Source organism: Dictyostelium purpureum (assembly GCF_000190715.1).
Source record: "Dictyostelium purpureum unplaced genomic scaffold DICPUscaffold_683, whole genome shotgun sequence".
NCBI classification, from domain to species: Eukaryota; Evosea; class Eumycetozoa; order Dictyosteliales; family Dictyosteliaceae; genus Dictyostelium; species Dictyostelium purpureum.
This window is the reverse complement of record NW_003520015.1, coordinates 1-8,461: the sequence shown is the minus strand read 5'-3', so window position 1 is coordinate 8,461 and position 8,461 is coordinate 1. Positions and strand designations below refer to the sequence as shown.

At 23.4% G+C, this 8,461-nt stretch overlaps 3 protein-coding genes across 3 annotated transcripts; 2 read left to right on the top strand and 1 right to left on the bottom strand.

Moving 5' to 3' along the window:
* Nucleotides 1-343: 343 nt before the first annotated feature.
* DICPUDRAFT_85420 (uncharacterized protein) lies at nt 344-2,839 on the top strand (the record flags this gene model as incomplete). Its single annotated transcript, XM_003294933.1, has 1 exon — nt 344-2,839. One exon carries the CDS (start codon nt 344-346, stop codon nt 2,837-2,839), a length of 2,496 nt encoding a protein of 831 aa, XP_003294981.1.
* A 1,326-nt stretch (nt 2,840-4,165) lies between these two features.
* Nucleotides 4,166-5,005, top strand: DICPUDRAFT_160079 (uncharacterized protein; the record flags this gene model as incomplete). Its single annotated transcript, XM_003294932.1, has 2 exons — nt 4,166-4,418; nt 4,491-5,005. The coding sequence occupies 2 exons, from the start codon at nt 4,166-4,168 to the stop codon at nt 5,003-5,005; spliced, it is 768 nt and encodes a 255-aa protein (XP_003294980.1).
* Nucleotides 5,006-5,182: 177 nt separating this feature from the next.
* On the bottom strand, nt 5,183-7,725 carry DICPUDRAFT_100117 (uncharacterized protein). The gene is made up of 2 exons (XM_003294931.1): nt 5,585-7,725; nt 5,183-5,511 (listed from the first exon to the last, which is right to left on the bottom strand). The coding sequence occupies exons 1-2, from the start codon at nt 7,500-7,502 to the stop codon at nt 5,279-5,281; spliced, it is 2,151 nt and encodes a 716-aa protein (XP_003294979.1). The 5' UTR covers nt 7,503-7,725; the 3' UTR covers nt 5,183-5,278.
* Nucleotides 7,726-8,461: the final 736 nt, after the last annotated feature.

The following is an 8,461-nucleotide window of genomic DNA, read 5'->3' as shown; positions in this document are numbered from 1 at the left end:
ACACAAATTCTGATTGGATAAATATAAAAAACGATTTATTTTTTACAATTTTTTATTTTTTTTTTTTTTTCTTTTAATTTAATTTTCCTAGCTATTTTGATACACACCATTTTTTTTTTTATTTTATTTATTATTTTTTTTTTTTTAAAAGAAATCATAAGTATATATGTAAAAAAAAAATTAACGTGAAAAATTAATTGTATTTTAAAAATAATAGATATAAATAATTTAAAAATAAAAAAAATTAATCGAAAAAAAAAAAAAAAAAAAAAAAAAAAAAAGGATTTAAAAACCCCCTTAAAAAAAAAAAAGATTTAAAAATCTTTTTTTTTTAGAAAAAAAAATGATTATAAATAAACATTATCAAAATAATGGTTTAAAAAATAATAATAATAGAAACAATATTAATAATATTCAAGTTAAAAATAACAATATGTCTCTGAAAATTTATAGTGATACATGTAGCGATAATTATAATGCACAATATAATAATCACAATCATATTAATAATAATTTTTCAAATAAAATTCAATCACTCACAATTCAAGAATATGATCACAATAATGATAATAATAAATATAATAACAGTAATGATAAAATAAATTATAATAATAAAAATATTGAAACTAATATTAATTCCCTACCATCACCCCCTCAACACACAAAACAACCACATAACCACTTATCACAATCACACACAAACACACAACCACCAACACACACAGAAAATAATGAAAACAAATTTGGGGCTTCTATTTTTAAATCTATTAACGAAAATTATAATAATATAAATAATAATAATAATAACATTAAAAACTTCAATTTTAATGATAACATAAATAAAAATTTTTTTGAAAATAATATTAATTGTAAAAATAATAATTGTAATAATAATAATAATAATAGTAGTAATATAGCTGATATAAATAAAAATAATTTAAATAATAAAAAAAGTATAATAATAGGAAGTAGTTATAATTTAAAAGTTAATAATTATTTAAATACAAAAACAGATACAAATACAAATACAAATACAAATACAGATACAGATACAGATACAAATAATAATAATAATAATAATAATAATAATAATAATAATAATAATAATAATAATAATAATAATAATAATAATAATATTATAGATTGTGATAATAGTGATAGTAGTAGTGAAAGTAGTAGTGACAGTTTTACAAGTAATAGTGATAATTATTTATCATATGATTGTTATAGTGACTCAAGTAGTAGTTTAAATAGTAATAATTATCCAGCAAATAGTAGTAGTAATAGAAATACACAAATATTTACAAATATTAATTTTAATAAAAATAAAAATCAAATGAATGAAACATTAAATATTGAATCATTAAATAATTATTTTGTAAATTATTTTCAGGATTCATTAGATATAGAACTTGTTAAAATTCATTTAAATAGTGGTTATTTTATTGCTGGTTCAAATTGTAGTGGTAGTTTAGAAATCATACTTAATAATGATATAAAGACAGCTGGTATCAATTTAAAGTGGAAAGCATTCGAGCATGTTATAGTCTGTCAATCCAATACAAAATCATCAAATAGTATATCAAAAGATCCATCCTTTGAAATTATTGATGCCTCATCTATGGTCTCTGCATATAGTTTAAAAGAAAGTAGTAGTTCAATTACAAGTGGAAAGGGATCAACTATCTCAAAATCAAGTACAATTGCAAAGAATTTAAAGGTTTTAAAATCCTTAAAGAGTGGTGTAAACACAATTAAAAATAGTGGTAGTATCAATAGCTTTTTAAAGATCTCTTCCTCCTCATCCTCATTCAACCTACAAAACCACTATGGCATTCAAAATAATGAAAAATGTCAACAAAAGAAAATCATTTATAAAACTACAGAAAATATTTTCAATACTGATGACACTGATGGTATTATGGGTGCCGGCACTCATATCATCCCATTCAGCTTCCCCATCCCATCCCATTTACCAAGTTCTTTTTGTGACTATAGCTTTGATAAAGAAACAGGTGAAAAAATCATTTCTGCAGTCCTCTACCGTTTATCTGTATCATTTGTAGAATCAGTTCAACAGTTTAAATTAAAGAAATCATTTTCAGTTTGCGAGCCATCTATCGTATCAGCAAGTGTAAATGAAATACCATTAAAGAGTGAAAAAAGAAAATCATTCATTGGCACCTCTGGTTTTGTGCATCTTAAAGTTTTCCTAAAGAGAAATGTCTTTTTCCCAGGAGAAAAGATACCCATTCAAATTAAAATTGAAAATTCAACTTCAAAAAGTGTCGAATATGTTCAAGTTTCAATAAAGAAGATTCAAACTCTTTTATTAAACAAAAGTGATTTCTTGAACAGCGCTTTAAATCACAGTGGTAGTATTGACAAGGATTCATTATTAACAATAATAGACGACAAGGACGTAAATGATTTGGATTCAGTAGATGAAAATGAATCTACCATATCAGATTTCAACAATAAAAACCATGGCCATCACAATGCAAATGGAAATGTAACAGTAGTTAGCGATGGTAAAGATGGTAAAAAAATATGTAAAAAAACTTCAATCAAAACTCTTCAAAAATATGGTGGATGTTCATCTCATTCCAATTATAACGAAGTAATATCATTTAACACTGACGAAATTAAATCATGTAATCAAACTACAAATGGTTCTTTGATCAATTGCAAATACGAATTAATTATTCAATGTGTTATAAAAAGAACATTGCATTCAGTAAGAACTAAAGTACCAATATTATTTGGTAATTTACCTTCAAATGATGCATCAACTTCAATTTTTGAAGATGAATATAAATTATATTTATTAAATATTTAACATAATAATAATAATAACAATAATAGAAAATTAAAAAAAAAAATTATTTTTTTCAGTAATATACAGCAATTTTTTTTTTTTGTTTTCAAAAAGATTTTAATAAAATAATTTTTAATATTATTTATTTATTCATTAAAAAAAAAAAAAAAACACACCACTTTGTTATGATCACCCCATCACAAAAAAATATCTTTTTTTTTTTTTTTTTACCCATTTTTATTTTTCTTAATAATACAATTCAAATTTATTAATTTTATTATTAAAATAATATATTATATTATTTTTCATTTTTCATTTTGATTTTTTCTTTTTTATTTTTTTTTTTAATATATTTTTTTTTTTTATACAAACCCCATTTAAAAGTGGTTTTTTTTTTTGTTAAAAATTTATTGGGGGTTTTTTTTTATGGGGCAAGGCTCCGCTCCTGTTACAAATATTACTTTCAAAGAAAAAAAAAAATTTTAAAAAAAATTAAAAAAAAAAAAAAAATTTCATTATTTTTTTAATTAAAATTTTATTTTTTCAAAAGATTTATTTTAAATTTATCAAGAAAAAATAAAATTTTAAGGTGATAAACAAGATTTCATTAAAAATATAACCAATCATTTTTAAAAAAATAAAAAAACACATTTACCAAACACGTGAAATTTTTTTTTTTTCCTCAACCCCACTTTTATTATTTTAAATTTAAATAAATAAAATTTAAATTTTTTTGTGAAATGGATTTTGATTTATTAAACATCAATGATGCAAATTTAATTTTTTTCTTTTTTATGAATAGATTAAATCACAAAAAAATAATATCAAAATTTTTTTTTGTAAAAAAAAAAAAGTTTGATGGTGTTTTTTAGTGCAAATATCAATTTATAAGAAAAATTATTTAATCAAATTTTGGGAAAGCTGTGTTTTAGTAATGATGAAGCTTTGATTTTAAAAGTAAAGGGCCAATCATTTTACAGCACCCAGATTAAAAAAAAAAAATTACAGTCACTATTGATTTTTTAAAAAAAGTTTTGTGTATTTTTTTATAATTTATTTTTTATATAATAAAATAATTTTTTTTATCTTCCAAAAAAGGGGGTTTGTTTATTAAAAATAAGAAAATCAAGAGGTTGGAAATGTAAATATGGCAAAAAAAAAAACCACCAAGATATTACTTTATTTTATTTAATTTTTTTTTTATAATTTATTATATATTTTTTTAATTTGTGCATTTTTAAAAAAAATATTTAAATGCAATTTTTTTTCATTTTATAATCAATTTCAACAATCAAATAAATAATTTATTAGTATCTAATTCTTTCTTTAAATAATATTCAAAATAAAATGTCACAATCACTTACCGGTTTAGTCCATTTATTAGCTAATGCTCAATGCCACCTTAGAACCAGCACCAATTGGGACGGTAACCACACCCAAGCCAATGCAGTTTTAAATTATCAAAACAGCAAAGATGCTAGATTCGATGGTTCAGAAGCATGGTGTGCCTCAGTTAACGATACTAATCAATTCATTATTGCTGGTTGTGAAGTACCAAGAACCTTTGTTGCCCTTTCAATTCAAGGTCGTGGTGATGCTGGTAAGTTTTTATAAAATTATTAATTTGATTTATTATATAGTTTAAAGTAAATACTTATAAATCTTTTTTTAGACCAATGGGTTACCTCATACAAAATTAGATACTCCTTAGACAATGTCACCTGGGTTGACTATAGAAATGGTGCTGCTATTCAAGGTAGTACTGATCGTAATACAGTTACCACTCACTTCTTCGATACCCCACTTAGAGCTCGTTCAGTTGCCATTCACCCACTTACCTGGAGCGGTCACGTTTCATTAAGATTTGAACTCTACACCCAACCAACCCTTTCAACCTTCACCCAAATTGGTCATGTTGATTCAGGTGCCAATGGTGTCTTAAACTCTGGTACTGGTGCTCGTGAAATTGTTGTCCCAGTTACTTTCCCAGTTACTTTCAGCAAAGTCCCAGAAATTGCACTTACTTTTGACTTAATTGATTCAACTGCTGATGAATCTAACCAAGTCCGTGTTGAAGTTGAAGCAAGAAACGTCACCGCTAAATCATTCGAATGTGTCTTCAAGACTTGGTGGCACTCAAAGGTCTACTCTCTCAGAGGCGACTGGACTGCCTCAATCAACGAATAAGCTAATTGAATTTTTAAATGATTCATTTAATTTTTACATATTCAATAAAATTGTAAATTATAAAAAAAAAAAAATACATATTTTTTATTTTCTTTTTCATTATTATAAATATTTTTATTTTTTTTAATATGAAGATAAAAAATACTTTAAATAATTTTTTAAAAACAAATCTTATATATTGTATATTTATTACATTTATTTTCAACGATTATTGAAAATAATAGAGGGAAGGGAAAAAAAAATTTTTATTTTTTTATTTTTTATTTTTTTTATTTATAAACTTGATAAATCTAAATCGACATTACCTTGTTTAATTTTCTCAAAAATGAAGGCAACTCCATTAACACCATCTGGTAATTTATTAATCTTTCTTGGTGGACCATAGTTTTTACCGGGATGAGGAAACTCCACTGTGATATTGGTTTCTGATATAATTGGAGATTTATCTACATTTGATGATAGCCAATCAAAAACATTTGGCATTTCAATTGTTAAAATTAATAATTCTAGATATGAATAAAAAAGAATTAATAATTTATTAAATATATTAATAATAATATTACTAAAATAAATATTTACCTTTTTCAAAAACAAAAGTATTTACTGGGAGACTCTTTGTAAAAAATGGATAAAATATTAATAAATTTTTTTCAGTTTCATATTTGAAAAAACTGTTTTTGTTTGGATTCACTAAACTATGGCCATTTAAAATTGATGACGCATATGTGTTTAATGTTGAGCTGCTAATGTTTAAATTGTTACTTATTAAATTGTTATTACTGGTATTTATAAATGGGTTTGTTTTACTATTATTATTGTTTTTTGCTAAATTTAATCTACAATTGATTGGTATTGGTTGGGTAGTGGTGGTAGTGGTAGTGGTTGTTGTTGTTGGGGTTAGTGATGTTGATGATATTGATGATGGATTTGAAAATGTTTTATTGTTCTTTAAAGAGTAGTTGTGATTTGTTGAGTAATAGTCAAATTGTAAGAATGAATTTTCTTTTCCAATTGTTGTAGTGTTAGAATCGTCCTCGTCGTCTTCGTCGTCAAATTCAGTGTCTGAATCTATATAGGTTTCTTTTTTATAAACTTTTGCAGGTTTTTCTCTTGTTTGGATTCTCTTTTCGACCTTATCAGAAGCCTTATCGATTCTAGCTTTTTCTAATGCACTTAATTTGTCTCTTTCACGAGTACGGTTTGGTGTTATAATGGTTGATGTAGTAGTACTATGTGATATTATATTGCTATTATTGATACTATTACTTAAATTGTTTATATTGTTGGTACTGCTATTAATACTATTTGTTAAATTTGTTTGTGAGAGGATTGGGAAAACTTGGGATGTGTTTGTGGATTTTGAATCATAGTTGATTAAGTTCTGGGCATTTTCTTGTAATGTTCCTAAACTTCTACGATTTATTAATCTGGCACTACTGGGTCTACGCGATGGTCCAGGAGTTGAGGTCCCATTATTGTTATTTATTAAATTTGTTGAGGATATATTTGATTGTGGTGATTGTGGTGATTGAGAGGCACTTAATGATAAAGATGTATTGATATTATTGGATGAATTGCTTAAAATATTGCTACCAATTAAACTGGTTGTTGAGGTGTTTGCTGAAATGAGACCACTTGGATCGTCATCTTCATGCTCTGATGAAGAATATTCAGAGTCTGAATGTGATGCTAAAACAACACTTGAAAGTCTTCCTTTTTTACCACTTCTAAGACTATCTGTATCTACATTTTCTGCAATACCTAACTCTAATTTTGCCTTTTTAATTGTTTCAGAGTCTGGATGTGATGGCACTAAACCTCCTTTCTTTAATGCACGTACTTTGTCATATATTTGTCTTTCAGAGTATTTTCCATCTTTAAAAGGTTTGAATGTTAAAATGGTTCTAACGTCTTTTCCAAAAAGTACAACAAGGTCACATAAAACTTTAACTTCTTCGTCTGGGAATTTTGTACGTTTTCTTTCGCCTCTTCCCCTAGTCTTTGTGGTTGTAGATGCAGTTGAAATATTTGATAAAATTAAATTTGATGAGGATGTATTATTAATTTCATCTTTATTTTGACCAAAATTTGAATTTATAATTTGATCACCATTACTTAAATTATTAATATTATTACTACTACTATTTATATTATTGTTAATATTATTATTATTATTATTTATATTATTACTACTATTCATATTATTACTTATATTATTGGAAAGAGTTGAAATTGATAGGCTTGAGGTTGTTGGAGTTGTATTATTTGATAAATTTAACATTGTTGCTCCATTTATTATATTGTTCCCACCTATTGTTTCGATTGGAATTCTGTTTCCCCCACTGTTGCCAGAATTATCGTTTGACATTGATATTGTTGATTGACTAATTAAATTTGGTGATTCGCCACTATTATTTGTTATACCACTATTGCTTATTCCGCCCCACTCATCATTCATTTGGTCATATCCTCTTTTATTTAAATTATTTCCGCCCATAATTTAATTTAAAAAAAAAAGCCAAACTGTTTTTTTTTTTCAAAAATTAAAAAAAAAAAAAAATGAAAATTGGATATTAACAAAATAAAATAAAATAAAATAAAATAATAAGTTGGTAAATGTAAAACTATAAAATAAAAAACACTGTTTATATTGATTTAGTTTTATTGATAAATTGTGTTATTTTTGAATTAATTTTTATTGTTTAAAAACAATACTAATTAATTGTTGAATAAATTGGTGAAAATGATGATGATTAACTGTATTTATAAAAATAAAAAAATATAAAAGAAAATATATAAAATATATTTTTTATAAATCTTTATTTTATAAGGGTGAGAAAGAAAAAATTAATAAAACAATTATTAAATTCTGTGTTTAATATTTATAAAAAAAAAATTGGAAATGTGAAATATAAAAAAATTTTGTAATAAATAAAAAAAAAAAATAAAAAAAATAATAGTGTGGTATTTTTTTTTTTTTTCTTTATTGGTTGTTGTTTTTTTTTTATTAATATTATAAAAATGTTATATTAAAAAACTTTTTTTTAAATTTTTAATTTAATTTATTTTATATTTTTTTTTTTTTATTTCTAAATTAAACTATATTGAAATTGATCAGATAATTATAATTATAGTTTGTGTGTTAAAAAAAGAAAAATATGAATAAAAAAAACACACACATACACACACTCACACACCAAAACAGAAAAACACAAACACTTTATTATTATAGTATATATAGTGCAGTATATATGAATAAAATATAATAGGTATTTATAAAAATATTTTTAAATACTTAAATATTTTAATATTTATTTAACAAAACAAATTTATATACATGCAAGATAAAATTTACAATTTGTGAAAAAAAAAAAAATAATGGAATAATATAAAACAAAATTTTTTCTATTTTTTTTTATTCTTTTTTTCTTCCCAAATTAAAATTAATTTTAATTT